Raw genomic sequence first — 25,680 nt, 5'->3', positions numbered from 1 at the left:
TTCAATGTGTCATACTTCTTTATGCATTTCATATGGTTGAAGTTCCACACAACCTTCAAAGAAATGAAAGAGATGGAAGTGGAGAAGCAGAATAAGAAACATAATCTCACAACATTTAAAATAGAACTAAAAAGTTCCTGTATTTGATGTAGTAGAAGCAGATTTGAAAAGCTGTTATGGGAATGGAATATTTAAAAAGTCAGTCAACAAGAAATAACAAAAAATGTGACAATATAGGCCTACTAAAAATACCAGATCAGACTTACTTTTTTTTTTCTCAAAGAGGCAGCAATATAAACTTTAAAACGGTTAAATATAAAGAATGCATATGAGATAGATAGCCTACACACACGAATAGGCCTAGCTATGGCTTAATTTAGTTTGAAGTGGCTTGCAGAGTTTACTTAAAGGCCCCCTGTGGTGAAAATCAAGTTTTTAATGTTGTTTATGTGTCTATGTGGTGATTTTAATATGCTTTAAAACTGCAGTGATCCAAAGACCGTTTCAAATAAACGGCGGGCTTTAGCATATCATTAACTATTAACGCTCTGAAGCAGAGGAGTCTCAAGAGAAGCCAGGTTATACCGGTATATTGTTCTATTGATATGAAAAATTGGGTAGATTTAGCAATATAGCAGGTGTATGATGTATATTACGATGTTATGAATAACTTTCCTGTTGTTGTGAGTTGTTCGAAGCGTTTGTAAGGATATTGATTGTTAGAAGGCAGCTGTCTGACGCTGACATGGCGAACGGGAACAGGTTTGTGTAACATTAGCAACACATTATTAGCTGTTTGATAACATAGTCAAGCAAAAGGCTAATCATATAAATTACAGTTATGTGTCCGATGTTGTAAAATGCGTTTACCTCAGTAAGTTGACGAGTGGAACTCTTGAGCTCGTGCGAGTGAGTGGAGGCGGGGCTAATTAGCATATTCAAAGATCCGTGTATATTAAATGAGGCAAGGGTGTAGAATTACATTCAAGCTATTTTAAAGCATGAAGAATTGTTTTCACAGGGGGAAAAAAAAAACGTTTAAATATGTAATTTTGGTGATCAAACATGTATTTCTCTAAAATACCATAGTCACTATTAGCATAATATCTAGTATAGGGCCTACAAATCTTAATAAATTAATGTAAAATCTTCAAACAGGACAGAGGAAAATATGAGTAATGTGTCAAAATGTTAAGTCAGTGTCTTGCCTTAAACATAACTGGTTGGTTATAGGTAAGTAATTAAATAAATAAAATGTATCCACGTTTCATTGAACTTAAAGGATTAGTTCACTTTAAAATGAAAATTACCCCAAGATTTACTCACCCTCAAGCCATCCTAGGTGTATATGACTTTCTTCTTTCTGATGAACACAATCAGAGTTATAATAATAAATATCCTGATGCATCAAATCTTTATCCGCTTGTTAAGTCGTGACGTAAGGAACGCCGTTTCTGGGTCCAAGCCTTGACTCGTTTCACTTGAGAATGGCATCTCCACGGCCGTTTATGAGCGCTATTTATTCATATTAAACATTTAACATTTTAAAGTTAAACATTTTAAATACTTACAGTCTACACAACAGTCTCCGTGCTCACAGCGTCACAGACATGAATATTTTAACGATTTATAAAAGATGAATCACTGTCTGGCCATCTGGGATTTTAGTATGGAGATAAAGGTTATGATTATAATTTTTTGGAAGTATTACACCACATTATGTGTGTATATTAGCACCATTTGTTGTTTTCTTGTGGTATGAGATAAAGCGTTTGGACCCGGAAGCGCTGCAACGTGACGTCAGACTTAACAACCGAATAATGGCAGTGAACGGGACCAATGAGTTTGAAGCTCATGAAAGTGCATCCATTCATCATAAACGCACTCCACACGGCTCCGGGGGTTAATAAAGGCCTTCTGAAGTGAAGCGATGCATTTGTGTAAGAAAAATGTCCATATTTAACATGTTATAAAGTAAAATATCTAGCTTCCACCAAATCGCCTTTCGTATTAAACTTACGAAGAAAGTGTAACGTTCAAAACGCTTACGCTATGTCCTATGTTTTCCGTATTCAACATACCTAAGTTGAATATGGAACGCGGTCTGGCAGAAGCTAGGTATTTTATTTTATAACATGTTAAATATGGATTTTTTTTTTTTTACACAAACGCATCGCTTTACTTCAGGAGGCCTTTATTAACCCCCCAGAGCCGTGTGGAGTACATTTATGATGGATCGAGGTAGAGCTGTCAAAAGTACTGACTTCGGTACCTAGTCGGTACTAAAATGTTAAAAATGTGACGCTTTGAGCGCTGTTGAGAGGATTCGTAAACACCTCAGATTGGCCATTTTGTTCACGGCTCATCGGATATGTCTGTGATTGGCTTCAATGATCAACGCTGTAAAAACATTGTGAATAATCATCAATGACGCTCTTCACCAAGCGCTTACACAGATACACACGGGAGCATTTGAAAGCGGGCGTCTATCGCGGACCAGTCCACTGATAGACGCCTGCTTTCAAACGCTCAAGCTTTCAAATTAAAACACTTCCATGTGCTTTCAAACGCTCCCGTGCGTTGATCATTGTTGCCAATCACAGACATATCCGATGAGCACGTCAACACAATGGCCAATCAGAAGTGTTTACAAATCCTATCAACAGCGCTCAAAGCGTCACATTTTTAAAATTTCAGTACCGATAGGTACCGAAGTCGGTACTTTTGACAACTCTAGATGGAGGATGGACAACTCTTTCTTGAGCTTCATACTCGTTGGTCCCGTTCACTGCCATTATAAAGTTTTGATGTGTCAGGATATTTATTAATATAACTCCGATTGTGTTCATCAGAAAGAAGAAAGTCAATATGACATATACACCTAGGATGGCTTGAGGGTGAGTAAATCTTGGGGTAATTTTCATTTTAAAGTGAACTAATCCTTTAAGTAAGTAAATACAAACATATATACCCACATTTATTTGTACTTCAGTATTACCTAGTTAAATTATGTACACTTTAACTTTTGAAATTGATCGATGGATTCAAGAAAGAGAGATTTTCACAATGTCTGATACAGAAACTTTGTAAATAAAGCTATTGGTATTTTTCATGTTATGACAAAACTTTATATCACTGCAAGTACTTTACAAACGGGGGGTTAGCACAAATTTATTATACCAATAACCACATAATAATTACGAATTTAATAATTACGGGGGAGAAAAACAAACGTTTGATCATTAGCGGAACCGTTGTGTCATGTTTTGGTTCTTCCCGGAAGATTCAGTCGGCGCACTGTTATGATATGAGGGAACGTTAGCGTGCATGAGACAAGAGTAAGTCGGTACAATGATTTAACGAGTTTAAAAGTTTAAAAGTCTGCGGCCATGGAGTTAAAATGGTAGGTGACAATATTCTCTAAATAAATACGTGTTATTGATAACTGTGATGAAGATAGTGTCATTAGAGGTCATTTGTCCGCAGGGATGATGCTCCTGTCACTGGTCCTGTCGTGTTCTCGAGAGATGTGTTTGAAAAGTTCACTCTCGCGCCTAACATTAAAGAACTATATGCTCTTTTACAAAGGTAGGTGACTTTGGTTGTGTCTTACTCACATTTACCACAGTTCTTCCACGGTAACTGTAGTTCAACTGTGTTATTAACCACATTTAAAACGGATCTTTATTAACAACCATGATTATAACTATAAAACAAACAATTCTATCTGATATGGGAAAATAGTCGCATAAATATTTAACATCATCATTTTTGATTATTTCCTTCAAAGCTCTGATGTAAAACCCGAGGAGACGGATGAGAAAAAGCCAGATGGACCCTCAGCAGAAGTAAAGACTGTGAAGTGTGATGAAGATTCAGATGTCAGGAACACCCTTGTATCAGATGAGGCCGCGTCTGAATGCGAACCCTCTCAAAATCATGTTAAACCCAAACCTGTGAAAACCACTGAGATTTCAGCTTTCCCTGAGCCGCTAGTGCCCTACCCTGGCTTTACCACCATCAACGCAAAGCAGCGCAGGTCATATCTCGCCATTCTTGGTGGCAAGCCTCTCAGATATTCAAAGGTATAGAGACCATCTCAAGTCCCGATCGCCTGCCTTTTATACTGGGACAGTTTTGATTGCTGTACATGGATGCAATGCAACTTTAATCTGGTTAATCTTGTCTCTCATTTCTAAGCCTTTGATGGAGCGTGTGAGGAAAGAGGTGACAGAGTTTATGAAATACCTACAAGATGTTTCTAGAGCATGTGCTGATCAGTACAGCTATATGCCACCAGGCAGCACCCGCTACTCTGAGGTATTTTTTATTTATTTATTTATTTATTTATTTTATTTGTTGTATTACTATTCAGATGTTCTGTTGATTTAATTTTATTTTTTTATTGTTTATTTATTTCATCATTTTTGAATATTTGATTGATGATTTTTGTATATTTTAATTTTATTACTTTATTTTTCTTTATTTCATTATCATTTTGAATACTGTATTGATGATTTTTGTATATTTTCATTTTATTTTTTATTTTATGTTATTATTTTTCTTTATTTCATTATCATTTTTGAATATTTGATGATTTTTGTATATTTTAATTGTATTTAATACAAATAAAATATACAGATAACTAAAAAAAATAAAATATACAAATAATAATTTATTTAATTCTTTTTATTTCACTATCATTTTTGATTATTTTACTGATGATTTTTGTATATTTTCATTTTATTTTTTATTATTTTATTAAATTTCATTATCATTTGTGAATATTTTACTCATGATTTTTGTATATTTTCATTTTATTTTTTATTATATCACTTTTATATATTTCATTACCATTTTCGAATATTTGATTATTTTTGTATATTTTAATTGTATTTAATATGAATAAAATATACAAATAATTAAAATATTAAAATATACAAAGAATAATATTTTATTATTTAATTTTATTTTTTTATTTCACTATCATTTTTGAATATTGGATTGGTGATTTTTATATATATTTTAATTTTCTTTTTATTATTTTATTTTTCTTTATTTCATTATAATTTTTAAATATTTGATTTTTGTATATCTTAATTTTATTTTATTTTAATTTTAATTTTTATTTCACTATCATTTTTTAATATTTTACTGATTATTTTTGTATATTTTCATTTTATATTTTATATTTTTCAAATAGATTTCATCATTTCTGAATATTTTATGATGATTTTTGTATATATATCCTTTTTTTATTATATTGTTTTTATATATTTCATTATCATTTTTGAATATTTGATTTTTGTTTATTTTAATTGTATTTAATACAATTAAAATATACAACTGATTAAAATATACAATACTATTTTATTATTTCATTTTGTTATTTGTCTATTTCATTATCAATTTTTAATATATGATTGTTGGTTTTTATATATTTTAGATCTTATTATTTTATTTTATTTTATTTCATTATTGTTTTTGAATATTTGATTGACTGATTGATTTTTGTATATTTAAATTTTATATTTAATTTTATTTTGTTATTTTTCTTTATTTTGTTGTCGTTTTTGAATATTTGATAGATGATTTTTGTATATTTTCCCCAACAGGAATATTTTACAGCCTGCTTGGAACATGTGAAGAGTTACCCACAGTTTTACAGCATTCAAGAGATTACTAGCCTGACCAGTGTAAAGTTTGTGTGTGAAATATCTCTCAACTTTGAGAAACAGCTTCTTGCTATGGTACTTGTACTCCTATAGTTTTTTTATTTTACTTTTTTTTAATTATTATTAACTTAAATGTGTGAATGTGATATACTGCTGTTTGTTTCATCTATGTCTGCTGTTTTTCTCCTCAGGGTAAAATTGACATGCTAGAGAAAAAAGTGATACCAGAAGACTCTCAACTTGCAGTAGACTATGAGACCGTGTCAAATGTGGTTCCTCCAGCTAAAAAAGCAACTTCAGCACACACTGTATGTAGCCTGTCTGTGATTGCGTGATTTTTTTTTTTTTACTGACACAATCACTGTTTTTGTGGTTTTTGGTCTTTATATGGACAAATGTCAGAAAAAATGGCCATATTTGACCCCAAAATTATTTTTTTCCTTATTTGTATTTTGTCATTGTCATGAAACTGACAAAATACAAAAGTACAATTACACAGCTTTTCTACAAAAATTATTTTGTATTTTTATTTAAAACTTAATCCTGTTTAAAATCTATATCGAATTAAATTCAACACAAATACTACCATGATATATAAATAATATTACATACCATTTATTACTGATAATATACCATTGCCATAATGAGAAATTGGGGTAAGAAACTTGATAAATTGTCACGTAAATAATGTCATAATATAATACAAATATAATATTAACAAAAAAAATGAATCATTATAAATAGGCTTCATTTTCCTTAAAAAATATATTTAGCATATTTTTACTTTTTTAATTTGCAGGTGGAAAAGGATCCAAATATGTCCTTTGTACAAATACAATAATATAATACAAAATATATTAATCGTGCTAAAATAGGCTTCATTTTCCTTATGCTATATTTGAATTTGCAGGTGAAAAAGGACCCAAATATATATATAATTTCTTAGACTCAACCATGTAATTTCTAGCTTAAAAAGCGTGTGGGTTTCTATCTTGCAAAATGTGATCTTAACCACTAGGGGGCACTGCTGCCTTTGTTTTGAATTATCACTCTGATACACTGTATTTGATAGAATAAACTTACTAACTAGTAACTAGGCTGGGTAACCAGGAACTGGAGTCCATGACTGAGGGTCCCAAGGCCTCCAATAAGAGAAGTAGAGGCCACCCATAAAAATTCTGTCCCCACACCTCATGAATTCATTTAATGTGCCTTTGGAAATCAAATATAGCTTTTGAATCCCGATGCTTCTTAATTTCCACAGGCCATCAGCAATGACAGTAACGTGGAAAAACTCAGCGCTACTTATGAGCCACAAGTGTGTTTATCCAAAGAGGCCTTCCTTCAGCTCCTGAATAACAGCTCGGAGTTCACAGAAGCATGGGAGCTGCCCATCTGGGTCAAAATGAACCCTATGAAAGGTGAGGGGTCATTTCATGAGACCAGAATATTGTAATCCAGTCAACAGTGTGTCACGGTGAATGTTGTGGTTGTTATCAGGCAGCAGTCAGAGTAAGACGGCATACATAGATCCTCCCCTGCTGAAGACAGAGATGAGCTGGAGAGAGAGGAGTCTGCTGTTTCACGAGGAGAGCGTGAAGCTGGCATTCAAGAAGACTGTGTCACGACCCATATTTTTCCTCACTTCAGAAGAGCTCTCCTTAGAAATGAACCCTCCTGAGGTACGGTCAATTCATTGAATTCAGTGTAAATAGAGGAACACAGAACACCAAACAATAGAATAAATAAATAATAAATATTGCAGATTAATTATTAACTAATTTTTGTAATTATTGGCTCATTAAAAAAAATCAATAAATAAAAGCATTTTTACATAATTTATTATTGTTCACCTGTATTTAGTTTTGGATTTACAAAAAGTACATTCTACACAAGAAATAGTTTTCTGCCAAAATAGTAACAACAGTTTAAAAATGTAATAATTAATATACTTATTACAGTAAGAGCTATTATATTATATGTGACCCTGGGCCACAAAACCAGTCATAATAGTCAATTTTTTGAAACTGAGATTTATACATCATCTGAAAGCTGATGTATAAGATAAATAAGCTTTCCATTGGTGTCTGGTTTGTTAGGATAGGACAATATTTGGCCGAGATAAAACTATTTAAAAAATCTGGAATCTGAGGGTGCAAAAAAATCTAAATATTAAGAAAATCGCCTTTAAAGTTGTCCAAATGAAGTCCTTAGCAATGCATATCCACTCACAAAAATACATTTTTGATATATTTACGGTAGGAAATTTACAAAATATCTTCATGGAACATGATGTTTACTTAATAACCTAATGATTTTTGGTGTAAAAGAAAAAAATGATCATTTTGACCCATACGATGTATTGTTGGCAATTGCTACAAATATACAACTTATGACTTGTTTTGTGGTCCAGGGTCGCATATTATGTTTTATTATATAAACAATATATATATATTACTTCACCCAAACCTTTAAATGGTTGTTTACAAAAAAATATTTAGCAGCAAAAATGGTTTTGAATATTGATAATCAGAAATGTTTCTATGTATATATGTATGTGTGATTATTATATTTTATATTATATTGTACAATTATATTACACAACTATTTTATATTATATATATCTGTTAATTATATTTTTGACTGTCATTATTAATAATAATAATAATAATAATACATTTATTTTGTATAGCACCTTTAAATGTTGCTTTCTCAAAGACTTTACAACACAAGCACAGCAATATAAATTAAAACACAAAGCACAGAGCAGCACACAAAAAAGAAACATGAAATAACACTGAATAAATAAACAACAAAATAAAACAAAATTAGACAGTTAAAAGCAATCCTGAAGTAAAAAGTTTTAAGACGAGATTGCTTCCCTGATGTCAACTTTGAGAGAATTACACAATTTGGGGGCATAAGATGAGAAGGCCCTGTCGTGTTTTAGGAACAACTGAAAGACCACTCTGAGAAGATCGCAAGTTGTGACTAGGTGTGTAAGGTGTTAGAAGCTCGGCCAAGTACTGAGGAGCCAGACCATGCAATGCCTTGTATGTTAACATAAGGATTTAAATCAACACGGAATCTTACTGGTAGCCAATGTAATGATGCCAAAACAGGTTATATGATCAACAGTCCTAGACCCAGACAAAATTCTAACTGCTGAATTTTGCAAATATTGAAGTTTGTTAATACAGGACTTGGAAACTCCAACAAGAAAGGCATTAGAATCGTCTTTACGTGAGAAAACAAATGAGTTAATCAACCATTCAGCAACAGAAAAAGACAACATAGGTCGTAGACGTGCAATATTCCTGAGATGAAAGAACAAGGTCCTAACAGTGTTCTACACAAAAGGATCAAACAACACACTGGCATTAAAAATGACTCTAAGATTTTTTTAATTTACTTTAGGGGCTTTCGCACCAGAGGAACCTAGAATCCTAGAACTATTGGCTGAAGTACCCGGATTTTGCCGCGTTTGCACCGCAGGAATGATTTTAATTCTCAGAACTCCTTTTGGGGGGACTAAATTAGCTCCTACTTCAGAGTAGGGTCTAAACCAGCACTATAGGAACTATCCGTGACGTAAATGTAAATTGATTGGTCAAACACCGGCACCCGCCATTTTTAAAAAGCCGTGAAAACATAGGCTATTTACTTAACAAAAACAGCGAAAACAGCATTTACATGTTGTCTCCAGAGTTGTGTTCTGTTCTCCACCTCGATACTGAGTTGTCATAGGAGATTTAATCTCTTAGCCCCACTTTTTGCTCTTTCAGTCGCATAAATTGTGTGTTTACATTCCATCTCCATTATCACGAAACCCACGACACACAACAAACAGCTTCGATCACGGCATCCTCCATTCACCGGAGGAAAGACGCTGCTGTCGGCTGCTTCAGAGTTCCTATTCCCGGTGCGAATGCAACTAGGAGCATGGCCCAGGGGAGAAATTAGTTCTCTGGGAACTTTCCTAGTGGCTAGTTCCTATAATGGAGTTCCTAGAACTATTCGGTGCGAAAGCCCCTTTTGTAACCCCAAGGCAACACCATCGACAGACAAAGCTAAAGAAACAGCATTACATAGTTGATGGGGAGAGCCAAGAAGCATGACTTCAGTTTTGGAACTATTAAAGCACGGGAAGTTGTTAGACATCCATATCTTAATCTCCGACATACATTGTGAAAGATGGGATATGTCCGTTACTTGACCCGGTTTTGAGTGGATGTAAATCTTGGTATCGTCAGCATAAAGATGGTAGTTAAGGTCAAGAGATCTTAATAATTGACCGAGTGGGAAAATATAGATGCTAAAAAGCAAAGGACCAAGAATTGAGCCCTGGGGGACACCAGTACTAACAGAACCGACCTCTGATTTGTGGCCATCCATAAAACAAAGTGACTGCGATCAGAAAAATAGGATCTGAACCAGTCCAGAGCAGTCTCCGTTACACCAAAGACAGATTAAAGTCGACTTAGTAGTAAGTAGTATTAACAGATATATATATATATATATATATAATGTTGCATTGTAAATAATATTTACTTTACTTTACTCTGCCCAGGAAAAAATCTCCAGGAATGTGGTTGCATTTGATGATGCTGGAATGGATTTTGAGACTGATCTAACAGACTTGGAGTCATTTGGGGAGTCCTTCAAGCCCACTAAGAAAGTGAAAGAACAGAATGAACCAAAAACAACTAGTACAAATCCATCTCAACTTATCCCAAGCCCCAAGAAACAGAGAGACTCTTTAGGTATGACAAAGCACACCTCAGTGTCTCAAAACACTCCCACAGAACCTCTTGAGTTGACCATGGCTCAGGAACAAGGAGAAACAAACTCCTCTTTGGCTGACGGAGGAAACGGTGCGATGGATGAAAGTGTCGTTTCCGAAAAGGAAAGTGCGAGTGAAGATTCAAAAGTGTCTTCTGTTAAATGTCCTCCCACCAAGCGGCCTAGACCGATGATGGAAGACAAGTTGGACCAGGTCTCGGATTCTGATGAAGAACGACTAGTTATAGATCACATTGTCTCCCCGCAGAGACTTCAAACCCAGGTGACACCAGGTGAGACGTCCTCCCCCCAAGCACCCGACCCTGCAACACCAAGCCCCACAAACCCTCTGGGCAAAGGAACAAAGAAGGGCATCAAAAGACCAAGAATATCCAGCGAGTGCGATCAGCTTGGACAGATTTTGCGGATGCAGGACGCCATGCTGAAATCCACCCCCAGCAAGAACCAGGAGGCTGTGAAACCGCCTGTCCCAGAAGATAAACCTCCAGAACCGAAAACACATTCCCTGGTCAAACAGTGTGTGACCTCGTACCTAGAGTCCAGAGAGGGACAGGGAGAGGACGCCACACTGCCTGCTGCCGTTCCTGTGCTGGTAGCCCCTCAAAGAAAACGTTAGTGCTTAAAACACCATCTCAGTCAAAGGCTAAATTCAGTGTGGTGAAATTGTGCTTAGATTACATTTTTGTGAGGTTATTCAAATGCCCTTTTAAACGTTAATGTTATTACTAGGATTTTATATTTTTAGCATTTTAACTCCAATTATGTTAGTCAAAATTTCTTGCACTAAACGTCTATCTATCTATCTATTCATTGCAGGTCTTCTGAGAGAGGATCTTCAGGTCAGTGCTGAGGATGAGATGGACTATGATCCTCCAGCAGAGGGCAGTGTTCTGTACAAACTCTACAGCCTGCTGGACATTCTGCTCATGGTGCGCAGCAGTGTGGAGATCGCTCACCCGAGACATGACAAAGAGACCTTCAGGGTGAGGTGGACCCATGCTAATACACAAATACAATACACCTTTTGTGAAAATGTTGCTTTATTTGTCCAGGTTGAAGGATACCATTATCATTACCGTTGTATATGAAATGTGCTGTATAAATAAAATTGCCTTGCCTTGCCTTACACCCCAAGAGTTTCAAACATCATCATACTCATCAGTTCCTGTGCAAACAGTCACGATATACCGTCAAACCAAAAATTATTCATTTTTATATTTTTGATATTTTTACTAGGACACTATAGTTCATTTATGTAAGTGAGGATAGCAAAATAAAGTAAATTGTGACATATTATACCCAAAAATTCTTCATACAGTGGACTACCAGTAAAATTGATAAAAATTTGGAACCAAAAATGATTCAGACACTTTGACCTGACCATGTTTTGCTTAAGTGTTATCTGACATAATTAAGATTAATTTTTTCTGACACAGTTTAACTCTGAGATCTTGTCATATTTTATTACCATTTTTTAAACTATTGTGAATAAACTGTATTAATGAATGAAATGTTCAAGGTGTCTGAATAAATTCTGGTTTGACTGTATCTTATTATTATTGGTTATCATTTTCGTCAGTGATTTGTCGCAAACTTTTATTGACTTTATTTTTGGATTTGAGTTAGTATGTCAACATGCCAGGCAATATTCTTTATATTTTTACTAGGGTTGAGTAATGCCCACCACTCCCTTTGTTTAAACAGTCTGCTTTCCCGTGCGGTGCTGTAGAGTTGACTTTTAAGTCTTATCAGTGTATTAACAGATTCTTTCCAGTCAATGGTTCACAAATGTAGGTCAAAACTGCTTGTCATGAAAAAAGATGCTCTTCTGCATCAGTTTATAGAGTGTAGTGACTCATAACTGCCATTTGAGTAGATAATGATTGAGTCTGGTTTTATTTAGGCCGTCCCAGTGCATGTCTTACCCAAGTTGGAGTATCAGCTGTGCTACGGAGCCGAGAGTCTGACCCATACGGAAGCCTGTCAGCTGTGGGCCGAGAAACTTCTGCACTCCAGTACCGTGTCTTTCATAAGTAAGAGACTTGATGGAATCTGTTGTTGTTTTTTTTAATGTTTTTTTTAATGTTTTTTTTACTTTAGCGGTCATGAAAAATCATGATTTTTATCTTGAATCTCTCATGAATCTGTTTAATTCAAGTGTCACCTGAGTAATATGTAGTATGAGAGCATTAAAGCGATTGGCTTTTATAACTCCAGTAGCAAAAATGTTTGAGTTTTAAAGGGTTAGTTCACCCAAAAATGAAAATTCTGTCACTAACTACTCACCCTAATGTTGTTCCAAGCTTGTAAGACATTCGTTCAACTTCAGAACACAAATGAAGATTTTTTTGATGAAATCTGAGAGCTTTATGTCCCTCAATTGACAGCTTACGCAACTACCACTTTCAAGCAATCCATGTGACTCCAGTGGTTTAACCTCCAGTTTATGAAGCAACATGAGTGCTTTATTTGCTCAAAAAAACATAATTTACCACTTTATTTACAAAACATTAATCTCCTATGCGCGTTCATGTAACAACGCCTGCTCTCGCGTAGGAGATTAATATTTTGTAAATAAAGTGGTAAAACAAAGTGGTAAACAAAGCACTCGCGTCGCTTCATAAAATTGAGATTAAGCTACTGGAGTCACATGGATTACTTTAATGATGCCTTTACTACCTTTCTGTCAGTTGCGTAGCTGTCAACAGAGGGACAGAAAGCTCTCAGATTTCATTAAAAAGATCTTCATCCATGTTCCGAAGATGAACAAAAGTCTTATGAGTTTTAAACGACATGAGGGTGAGTAATTAATGACAGAATTTTAATTTTTTGGGTTAACTAATACCTTTTAATAATTTCTGTGAATCTGTTCAGACTGTTTCGATTAATTTATAACTTATTCAACTGATTCAGTGATTTGTTTGCATTATCAAATCAAATAAAAAAATCATGCTTTAAAACGTAGTAAAAATATACGTAGGTAAACATTTGGATGAATCTATTCATAATAGATTCAGTGAGTTGTTTATATCATCAAATCAAATTAAAGCATTTTAATTTGATTTGCTTTAAAAGTTGTAGTGAAAATATATGTAGGCAAAAAGTGCTGCTTATTATTTTATCATATTGGTTCATTTTTTTTATTATTTGTTTTATAAAGCAAGACAAAATATTTAAAATTTTACTGTATTTTACTTCTTACTTGAATCTACTTTGCTACAATGGCTGAAATGGTTCATTTGATTGAAAAAACCCTACTTTTTAAAACCATTTAAGTGAAAATCACACGACTGACAAATATTAGTTGTATCACCCCGCAACATGCCATCAGGAAAGTTAAAATAACGTCTTTTGAATTAAGCAAATTCAGACAGGCAAAAGTAGCCATGTTTTTTCTTAAGTGTTAGTTTTGTTAATAAGGGAGTCAGCACAAAAGTGAACTTCCCGCAAACTCCCAGCATGCCTCTCTCATGACTCATGACTCATTGTTTTGAGTCAGAGTTGCCATAGCTACCAACATTGCAACTTCTTTGAAATGGCTGTAGAAGAATGCAACTGTATGTATGACAAGTCAAGTGTGGGTGTAGGGATACTTGGGTTTCACCATCAGAGGAAAAGATACTCCTTTTCTGACCGCTGAAGTTTGGAGAGTTTAGCAAAATGAATATATTTGGATAGATCTGTGATGTTTGTATCCACTTACAACATTCAAAGTCACACTAAGAATGCCAGTAATATGCATGACAACAGTCTGTGCCTCTAGGAAGAAATAACTTAGAATCACAGAAGAATGCAGAAGAGCCTTGCTCTTGGCATATCGTTTGCTTTAGAGATTCTTCTTGGCTTATTAAAGGAATCTAATCTTTTCTTTGGGTCTAGTCCAGGATCCAGCCCTAGTGATAACAGAATGGGCTGGTATCACAGCGATGAGTCTGTACATACACTCCTAAGCAAAAAAAAAATAATGGGCCAAGAAATGGCAAAATATTTAGTGGTCTTTTAATGGTCTTAACCATGTTAATCACAAATCACTGGTCAGGAAATTAAAACAAATATTGTAGATAAAGTAACTTAGCACTGAACTGCCTTCCCCTCTGTTTTCTTTAAAGGAGACCCTTTCACATGATGTAATATAAGTCTGTGGTGTCCCCAGAATGTGTCTGTGAAGTTTCAGCTCAAAATATCCTACAGATAATTTATTATAGCTTGTCAAATTTGCCCCTATTTGGGTGTGAGCAAAAACACGCCGTTTATGTGTGTGTCCCTTTAAATGCAAATGAGCTGCTGCTCTGGAAAGCGGGCGGAGCTATAACAGCTCGCACTTCGGTTGCTCAACAACAACAAAGCAGGAGAATCTCACGCAGCCAAAATGACAATTGTCAGTAACGGTGTTCAGCCTTTCATTGTTCAAACCGGAGTCGGACACTGATGGAGAGACTCGGGAATAAGTTACAACTTTTAGAATGAAACTGGACGTTTCTGAATGGTTAGTGGATAAATGTATGTACTTGCTGTGGAGTTGATTCAACTCATCTACTAGCATGTGCCGTCATGTTAATCTTTTGTGCAAATCCAGTGTTTAATCGACCCTCGTTTGTGAAGCAGTCCGGCATAAAATGACGGCATGGCAACAACACTCTACTACAACTCTTCCTCTTCTCTAAAGCAGCCCAACATGGCCTCACCCCCTTTGTTGTGTGTTCTCAGGGGCGGGGTTTATGTAAATTTTAGGGTTTGTGATGTCACTAACCTGGGAAGAAGCTCATTGTAGTCCTTAAACAGCGATTTCTGTAAAAGAAAATATCTCCCTTTGCATTGAACCTTGAGCGTTGTAACTTTGCTGATGTTGTTTATCCTCTAACAGCAACATTACACACTAACTAAAGTTAAAAAAGTGAAATCATAATCAACCACCCCTTTAAATGTTTAAGCCATGTGAGTAAACTTGCAGGAAGCTTTTTACAGGAAGAAGAGTCAGTCAGTGTTGTTCCACTCAATGTTAATGGCTTCAAACGGTTCATGAGTAGATGAAAAATGTCTCTCAGTTTGTTTGAGTTTAATGTGAGACCAAATATTCACTATAGGGTTCAAATCTGGATTCTGACCAGGCCAAACCATGAGCCTGATGGACTTGTTCTCAAGCCACTACTTTGCAATTTGGACAGGACAATTGTCTTGTTGAAAAATGACATCTGCTCATTACTCTTTAGATAACAACTTTTCATTTGAGGGAAGCAAGCCATTCTGCAACATTCTCCTGTGCTCCAAACAATTAAATGCTTTTCACAGTGAAGTAGCTCACCAATAGCAGCAGCTAAAAAAGGCTCCCCACACAATGACACACTTCCTCCATGCTTCACTGGGGTAGAGGTGCATTTATTATTATATTTCTCAGCAGATATTAGAAGACATTGCTCTGCAGCATCACCATGCAACTCGTGTTTCATTGTGATTTATCACTCCACACACAACTTCCTATATTCTGCCAAAAACATTATGTCTTTGATGTTTTTCTCAAACATCAATGGCTTTTTAAGTAGTGCATTTGCTTAAATCTGGCTAATTCCTGACCAATAATTTGTAGTTAAGACAATGGTTAGTACTTCTACACATTTCTATTTTAAGCACTATTTTATTATATCTAGTGTTACTTGGTACACTTCATGAGTTCTTAAATGCTTTGCAAGAGCATATGGTGGTGAAATAATATCCCTTGTGAAAAAGGATACTTTAGCATACTTCTAAAAAAAAAAAAAAAAGTACTTGTTACAGAAATAATATACTTCAAAAGAATATACTAAGTGCAATATAATAGTGCAAACTGAATGTAATGTTTCAGACACTTTATTGCATGTCATTTATAGTTTAAATTTATATTAAATTTAATTCAAGTGAAATGCTTTTTGTATTGCCAATGTATGAACAGCTTGTAATGAAACTTAAAAAAACGAGACCTTCCCCAACTTCCTAGGTTGCCTATAAAAGTCTAACTTTTTCATGTGAAGCATGATTTTGCCGGAAAAATCAAAAGTATTTGGAATGATGACGTTGCAATTTAGTGCATTTAATATTAGTGCATGTAATATTAACTTTAAATGTAATATTGGATAACACACTGCAGTTAAAATTAAAGTACTTTACCTGTGCTTTAGTATGTAGTCAACATGTCAAAATAAGTGCTCTTCTTTAAATCATTACCATTTAACATATTTAAAATATTTATTAATATGTATTCATTTAATATTTTAAATACATTAAAAATATTTTAAAATATTTAACATTTTTTTATTTAAAGGGTTAGTTCACTCAAAAATGAAAATAATGTCATTTATTACTCACCCTCATGTCGTTTCACACCCATAAGACCTTCAGAACACAAATTAAGATATTTTTGATAAAATCCGATGGCTCAGTGAAGCCTCCATTGCCAACAAGATAATTAACACTTTCAGATGCCCAGAAAGCTACTAAAGACATATTTAAAACAGTTCATGTGACTACAGTGGTTCAACCTTAATATTATGAAGCGACGAGAATACTTTTTGTGCGCCAAAAAAAACAAATAATGACTTTGTTCAACAATACCTAGTGATGGGCGATTTCAAAACACTGCTTCATGAAGCTTCGAAGCTTTACAAATCTTTTGTTTCGAATCAGTGGTTCGGAGCGTGTATCAAACTGCCAAAGTCACGACCCCAGTGGTGAACCATTGAAATTTCAAAACACTTATGAAGTATTGAAGCTTCGTTTACTGAAATCACGTGACTTTTTCAGTTCCGAACCACTGATTCCATACAAAAGATTCATTAAGGTTAAACTACTGTAGTCACAGGAACTGTTTTAAATATGTTTTTAGTAGCTTTCTGGACATCTGGAAGTGTTAATTATCTTGCTGTCAATGGAGGTCTCACTGAGCCATCGGATTTTATCAAAAATATCTTAATTTGTGTTCTGAAGATGAACGAAGGTCTTACAGGTGTGGAACGACATGAGAGTGAGTAATTAATGACAGAATTTTTCATTTTTGGGTGAACTAACCCTTTAAAGTAAAACTTTTAATTTGACATTACAAAGTGATTTTTTTTTTTTTTTTTTTTTTTTTTTTAAGTAAAAAAAGTATTCCTACAAGTGCACAAATATTACAATTAAGCACACTTTTTTCACAATGGATAGTGGTTAAGTATTTTTTCTGTCATCAACAATGGATTTTAGTGTTATGAGTGTTGCCATAGAAACAAATCATTTCTAAATCTCTGGATGTCAACAGCTCTGAACAGAATCAGAGTTGCCATCTTGTAATCACAGGATGAATGTTACAAAATGTATTCCTGTGATGAAGCTGGATTTTCATCATCATTACTCCAGTCTTCAGTGTCACATGATCCTTCAGCTATCATTGTAATATGCTGACTTGGTATGGTAAATATGACCAATTTTCTATTTTATTTATTTTTGCTCAAAAGAAGCAAAAGCAGCAAGTGTTGGAACACAGACAAACCGAGTGATACAAACAGCAGAGAAATATATCAGAATTTTATCAGTTATTGACATATTGGTATTTTTTTATTTATTAATAATTAATTAAAGAATTAATAGATATAAACTGCTCCAATTGTGGCTCATCCGATCTGAATTTTGTAGAAGAATTGATGACTTGAAATTGTCCGTTTCCTTATTGTCTTGTGTTCTTTGGCATAAGACTAGAGCAGAGCTTCTCATTCACAGATGAACAAGTATGGGTGTGGAGTTAATTTTCTTCTGGCATGAACTCTGAACGACAACATCAGTGTGAAATATTACGAGGAATAGATGCAATAGACAGACACGAGACAACGTGTGAACAGTCATTGCAACATCTACAATGTTTCTCACAGTTTGTGTTGCAGGTCAATACATGTCCTTCTGGTCTGCATCACCTGTGGACACCGATTTATTTGTTCTTCAGTTTAAACGGACTACAAGCTGGTTTAAGACTCTGCAGCAGTCTTAATATAGTGTTATTTATATAGTTTTATAGTATTTCATAGTTTGAATTTTAGTTGTTTTTTACCAGTGCTTTTGTCATTTATAGTTTTTGTTTTAAATAGTTCTATTTAGCTTTAATTTATTTCAGTTTTAGTTCGGCTCAGACTTGTTTTATTTCAGTTAGTTGCTCAGGCAACATTTTGTCTACTATTTTAGTTTTTTTCATTTCAGCTTTATTTTAATTAATGAAAATGTAGTAGTACTTTTAGTTAACAATAACAACGCTGCTTTGCAGACTTTAGCTTCTTTAGATATTGACTTAAGTAGAATTGTAGCCTAACCAACCATTATGGAAAATGAACTGAAGTATTATCATTAATAAAAGATTATAGACTATTAAAAGAAAGAGAAATGAGCAATCTACCTATTTGTGTGTGTGTGTAGGTCGCATCAATGCACACACATCAGAAGTGGCTCAGATGCAGAAGTTACCTGACGACTGGATTCAGCACATCACCTGTGACTTCAAGTGAGTAAATCTGATTTCAGAAAGTTTTAGCCTTTTCTTTTATAATGCGTGCATGTTTGACAAATTCTCACAGATTTTTATCTGAAATATTGTAATAATATTATAATAATATATAATTATTTTTAATGTATTATTAATTTGTTTTAGTATTTATATTTAAACATATTAATAATTAATTATATATTGCATTAATATTAGGCTCAGACAAGTTTTAATGGAATTTAATGTGATTCAGTATTTCTTTTTCAGGCCAACTAGATGTTTAAACACACTCTACCACTTACTGAAAAAAGTCTCAGCGTGAGTTTCTTTCATTTCTTATATCCATTTAAATTTGTTACTTTACCATTTGCAAGATTTACATTTCCTAATGTGAAATAAGTCTTTAAATTAGTCCTTAAAAGTGTAATTTCTGTGCTGACCAGCCAAAAAAAACATTCCCCCTGCCACTGATCAGGCAAACAGATAGTCTCACCCAAAATGCACGCCATTGGTTGAGCCACTGGTGCTGTGTTGGGCTGGTTGAGATATTGAAACATGGTTGTCTCTGCATATTAAGTATTTTAAGATTAAAAATTACACAATAGGTTTTACATGGTGTGTATTTGTTGTATTTAAAGGGATAGTTCACCCAAAAATAAAAATTTGATGTTTATCTGCTTACCCCCAGGGCATCTAAGATGTAGGTGAAATTGTTTCTTCAGTAGAACACAAATGATGATTTTTAACTCCAACCGTTGCGGTCTGTCAGTCGTATAATGCATGTCAATGGGAACACCATCTATAAGAGTCAAAAAAACATGCACAGACAAATCCAAATTAAACCCTGGGGCTCGTGACAACACATTGATGTCCTAAGACACAAAACGATCGGTTTGTGTGAGAAACTGAACAGTATTTATATCATTTTTTACCTCTAATACACCACTATGTCCAACTGCCTTGAGCGCACGCACGGCATCCGGTGCGTGAGGTGTGTACGCGCTCTGGCGTAGTTTAAAGGATTAGTCCACTTTCAAATAAAATTTTCCTGATAATTTACTCGCCCCCATGTCATCCAAGATGTTCATGTCTGTCTTTCTTCGGTCGAAAAGAAATTAAGGTTTTTGATGAAAACATTCTCGGTTGGAGTTAAAAATCATCATTTGTGTTCTACTGAAGAAACAAAGTCACCTATATCTTGGATGCCCTGGGGGTAAGCAGATAAACATCAAATTTTCATTTTTGGGCGAACTATCCCTTTAATAAAGCAGCCAATCTCTTTTTTTTTTTTTTTACGCTTATGTCTTTTAACACCTTTCCCAGTTTACAGGAAGGACGGTACCTGCTGGTCCACAAACCTCGTGAAGGTTTTGTGACCATCTTCAAAGCCAGCAGTGAGACCAAGGCTGCTCGCAGTTTGTACCACCTGCAGGCTGCGCACTGCGGCCCCCCTGCTGTGTCGCCAGGGGTTCCCTGGGTTCCCCTTGACCCCTTGCATGTCCTGCCATTTCACCAGAAACACAACAGACCGCCCTGCACGTTCCCTCCACGTCCACCCGCTACGGTATGACCATCTTTTCACTTTGAAATGTAGCCCAGTGTTCACATGTGTGCCCCAGAGCGCACCATAGAACCACAGCGCTTATGTGAGAAATTCCAGTTCAAATTTAGCCTGCAACATTTTTTATCAAGTATTTCCAAAGGTGGTGTGGTGTGGTGTAGTGGTTAAAGCTCAGAGTTGGTGAATTGAAGGTTGCTGGTTCACATGTGTGCTCCAGACATGTTGAAGTGTGGTGCTTATGTGGAAAATTTGGGTTTGAATTTAGCCTGCAACATACCATTTATCCAGTATTTCTGTGTTGTAGTGATTATAAGAGTTGGTGAATTGAAGGTTGCTGGTTCACATATGTGCTCCAGACATGTTGAACTGTGGTGCTTATGTGGAAAATTTGGGTTCAACTTTAACCTGCAACATACCACTTATCCAGTATTTCCAGAGGTGGTGTGTTGTAGTGATTATAAGAGTTGGTAAATGGAAGGTTGCTGGTTCGCATGTGTGCTCCAAACATTTTGAACCACAGTGCTTATGTGGAAAATTTGGGTTCAAATTGAGCCTGCAACACACCTTTTATCCAGTATTTCCAGAGGTATTGTGGTGGTTCTAGCTAATAGTTAGTAAATGGAAGGTTGCTGTTTCACATGTGTGCTCCAGACATTTTGAACTACAGTGCTTATGTGGAAAATTTGGGTTTCACAACATTCCTGCACAGTTACCACACCCATTCTGTCTATCAGGATGGTCTGGCAGTATCTGTTTGAGTAACAATTGATGGTGCAACAGTAAGTTCACTTTAGTAGTGCCTAACTTTCTTTCACTTAATTTCCGAGTTGCTTCTTAGTGATAGTGATGCTTGCCATAGCGAAGACTGCTCATACTTAGGATTACAGTTTCTTCAAATCTCTAACCTCAGGTATTATACAACGGACGTGAATGATTCTAATAGCACGCCGCAACCAGCTGCAAAATTTGTGGTATTACTAATCTTTGCTCATTTCCCTTAGTTTTGCATTTAGACCTTTGTCATCATCTAAAGCTTATTTAAAGTTAATTTTGATATCTAACAATTTAATAACACTGTTAAATGTAGTCTTTAGCAAATGTCAAAATGATTTTTTTTTTTCCTTTCTTTTATACAAAATAGTGTCATATTTTAATATTAGCCATTTATCGTTTACGGGCCATAACATGAAAATAATTGTCAGTATCTGAGAATTTTAATATTGACACAATATAAAATTTCAATGGTTGTTTTTGAATGATTGTGGTTGTTCTCTTTATACGCTGGTCTGATGCTCTTGCAACTGTGATGTGTGTCGAGACAGGTTGTAAAGATCACACCCATCTCACTCTACACTGTGTAACAAGCTTACATCATTGCACTGGTCCCGACTGAAGCACTGCCTGAGGAAATATGACACTTAATTTCATTGAAAAGTATGCCAGAACCTGGGAAGTGTTTCCATTGTGTAAACTGAGCTTCATTCACACTGTCCTGTAAAGACATGCCCACTGTTTATGCATGTCCTAAGGCATGCTAGGACATTGGAGGTGGATTTCTTTTAAAAAATAAATAATTAAGAGATTCCTGTAATTCTCCAGTTCATGGACATCCACTATTGGGATTTGAACCAACAACCTTTAGTCTAAAACTGCAATACTACCATCCAAATTGTGTTATGTCATGATTTACTAAATGTAACTTTTCTACTTTTCATACAGGCAAAAGTTGGGACAGGACCTAAACAACAGCACAGAAAAAATGCTGTCAGACCACCACGAGCAACCAGCACAACTAAACCAGCCAATCCGAATCAATCACCTAAAAAGAAGAATAAAAAAGGCGCTTGTAAGACACAGGGATGGGTGGACAACGTGAGAGTCAAGCTAATGAAAGACCTGCAAAAAAGCCAAACTTGTGAAGGTGAAAAGACACCATCTTGATTTCTGTACTTTTTTTTTTTTTCCAAAAGCACTTACTACCACTTTAATATTATGTACAACCAACAAAAAACATTGTGTATAACATGTTGTGTATGTCTATATTTTGTAAATTTTTGTACATAATGTTAACTGAAACAGTTAACATTAAAGTGTTCTATTTTGTATTATTTTGTCAGCAGTAAATAAATAAAAAAATGTCAATTAATATAACTTCTAATATAATTCTTGTGTTCCTTCAACCTTTTTCATTGCAACAAGTTTCTAATAGTAATTTTGGGCAGCCTAGTCTCAAGTCAGAGAGAAAGATGTGGGTCTATGAGTGAAAAATTTGAGACCCACCCTACAGTATGTTCAAATTTGTATACTATCTATACTAAATATAATGCAAGATTAGAATTAGTCTATCCCTATAGAAATTTTAGCATTGCTTATAGCAATGCTTAAAACAGTCTAGACCGATAGATAGACTTTCTCCAGTGGATTTTCAAAGTGTGCCTTTGTGTGCTTGCATTTCAGTAAAACCCCTTGCGCAACTGAAGAAGAGGAATGTGTCTGTTCAGAAAAGGCAGCTTCAGACTGAAACTGCCACGGCAGTTTATATAACACATTATATGTCTAACAAAAATGTCCTTTTTCAATTTTAACAGAACAATTTGTACAATTTTAAGTATGATGCTCCTGTTGTACTCTTAGTTTCAGTTGCGGTCATTAAACTAAGTGATTCTGCGGTTTCATAATCTGCTCTCACCTTGCTGGCAGGTGTGTTTAGAATTATTCCATCTGCATAGTTGTTTAGCAGAGCATGAATCATAAACTCACGTGCTCTTGTCCAGGGTGAAATATTGCGAACTGACGAAAGACCCACCAGAGAAAGACATCAGTTGTTTGCATTACCACTTTGGGCAGGTCATGGGCCGTGGCCTGCGTCGACTTTTAGGTCAAAAAGAGTGTGTTTGAATTTGTGTAGGTCTGAACACATCTAATGTTTATATTTTAGTATTACTGATTTATTTATATTAATATTTTTATTTTTTATATAATATTTAATTATTGTTTTATACTTAATACTAAACAACACTGGACCCCACTGACTTTAACTGTATGGACTGTAAAACATGAATGCACTATTTAAAGGCACAGTATGTAAGATTTTTGGATTAAAATATCCAAAAACCACTAGAGCAATGTTATATATTTTGTTGACTTGTGTACTTGCATTATCCCAGATGTTTCCAAGAATGTTTAAAATCCAGAGAAATAAGCAATTTTAACCAGGACACGGACCGTGTCCGTGCGTCGCCTATCAATGACATCATACCTGTTTTACCCTCGATTTCCAGTTTTATTTTGTAGAAACCATGGAAACACCAAGAACGCTTTAATATATGTTTTATTTGACAATGGAACAACTGTTTGGATACATTCACCGACAGAAAACTAACCATTGTTATATAGCTCAACACATTTTGTCTTATCATTTGAATCTCATTTTCTTGATCATATTAATATGATATTCTAATATCGATCTAGCTTACTGCAAGTGTGCAACAAGTGTCTCATAGCAGAAGCCGCGCGAACGCAGAGAGTAACGTTATAACATAATTTTCAACACACTCAAATGTATCTAATATGATAAACAGCGCTGTGTTACCCCACATACGCTTGACCGGAAGAAGCGGAAGCGGCGACTGTGGCATAATAAAAGTTCAGCTGCTCTCGAGACGTGTGTTGCGCTCGTCTCTCATTAGCAACCGCTCCAGCGGCCTCGTTTCTGCTCGCACAGCACTCGTCCTGCTCTGCTTCATACTACAGTAGCGTTAATAATCTCATCCATGAACATGATTTCTGCCCGAGTCCAGTCGGATTCTTTTCTACCGGCTTTGAGGTGAAGACGACATCTCCCTAGATTCCGCGTTCAGTCTCAGCGTCATCAAGCTACGCCTTTGTTTTGAGTAGGCGACCTCTAGTGGCGAAAATTTACATATTGTGCCTTTAAAATAAAATGTGCTTTTAAGATTTTTTTTTTTATTATTATTATTTTTAAAGCACATGAATTTATGCTGTGTTAACTCTGTGATGATATGATTATTTTGTGTTCCACCTAGGGTTATTTTAGTATTATTTATATACTATTATAGAATTGATTAATATTTTAAATTAGCTTTTATTTCTATATTTCCAGTTTTCAATTTCATTTTTGTAAAGTGTTAGAAGCAGTTTACGTGGCACTTTTTATGCATTTTGGCTGTTCATTTACACGACATTTTGGGGGCCTGAAAACGTGTTTCAAAGCGCAAGTTTTTGAAAATGATACCATTATTGTTTCTGTGAATTTGTGAAAATGGTGACGTCGTGCATATGTATAACGTGTTCAGTCTATAGACACCTAGTGTTTCTTTACAAAGTGACATCGCCACCTACTGGCCTGGCATGAATAATACAGTGTTTTTAATTGTTTTCGCGAATCCATGTGAACAGGGATCATTTGGACAATGTTGTCTTCTGTAAACGAAAAAAGTAAATGAAAAACATTTTTAGTACATCGTTGTCGTAAACATGTTATCTGAAATAATTTTTATAATATTTTATTTTTTAAATTTCTATTTAGCTAATTTATTTCTCTGTTTTAGTTATTTTAATACTTTAGCTTTTAGTTGGCAATGCTTGTCACCAAAGAAAAAGAAAGTAAGGTTTGATACTACGCAAGGGTGAGTAAATTACATTTTTGATGTGGTGACATTTTTTAAGTGGTGACTTTGAAGTCTTAAAGGGATAGAGATCCCTTTAAGACTCTAAGACTTAAAAGCCACCACTTAAAGGGATAGTTCACCCGAAAATGAAAATACTGTCACCATTTACTCACTCCCAAGTTGTTCCAAATCTGTATAAATTTCTCTGTTCTGCTAAACACAAAAAGAAGATATTTTGAAGAAAGTGTGTAACCAGGCTGCTTTGGGGCACCATTGACTTCCATAGTAGGAAAAAAAATACAATGGAAGTCAATGGTGCCCCAGAACTGTTTAGTTGCTCACATTCTTCAAAATATCTTCCTTTCTGTTCAACAGAACAAAGAAATTCATACAGGTTTGGAACAACTTGAGGGTTAGTAAATGATGACAGAATTTTCATTTTGTGGTGAACTATCCCTTTAACAAATGGTTCACCAACACATCCTTAATTTTCCTTCAGATCAGAAACAATAAGCCACAGTTTCCTCCTCCTTT

At 35.0% G+C, this 25,680-nt stretch overlaps 1 protein-coding gene across 2 annotated transcripts; it reads left to right on the top strand.

Moving 5' to 3' along the window:
- The first annotated feature begins 3,246 nt into the window (after positions 1–3,246).
- Positions 3,247–22,666, top strand: ice2 (interactor of little elongator complex ELL subunit 2). Of its 2 annotated transcripts, XM_051884347.1 has the most exons (15): positions 3,247–3,403; positions 3,487–3,588; positions 3,791–4,085; positions 4,201–4,320; positions 5,616–5,750; positions 5,867–5,983; positions 6,940–7,096; positions 7,176–7,357; positions 10,246–11,089; positions 11,295–11,461; positions 12,382–12,511; positions 18,888–18,972; positions 19,222–19,272; positions 20,278–20,518; positions 22,235–22,666. In XM_051884347.1, exons 1-15 carry the CDS (start codon positions 3,390–3,392, stop codon positions 22,454–22,456), a joined length of 2,862 nt encoding a protein of 953 aa, XP_051740307.1. In that variant the 5' UTR covers positions 3,247–3,389; the 3' UTR covers positions 22,457–22,666. The 2 variants fall into 2 exon arrangements, with proteins under 2 accessions (XP_051740307.1, XP_051740308.1); XM_051884348.1 differs by lacking the exon at positions 22,235–22,666 and having other exon boundaries at positions 19,208–19,272; positions 20,278–20,511.
- Positions 22,667–25,680: the final 3,014 nt, after the last annotated feature.

This window comes from Ctenopharyngodon idella, chromosome 24 (assembly GCF_019924925.1).
Source record: "Ctenopharyngodon idella isolate HZGC_01 chromosome 24, HZGC01, whole genome shotgun sequence".
Lineage (NCBI taxonomy): Eukaryota > Metazoa > Chordata > Actinopteri > Cypriniformes > Xenocyprididae > Ctenopharyngodon > Ctenopharyngodon idella.
The sequence above is the reverse complement of the archived record's forward strand: the minus strand, read 5'-3'. Positions and strand labels throughout refer to the sequence as shown.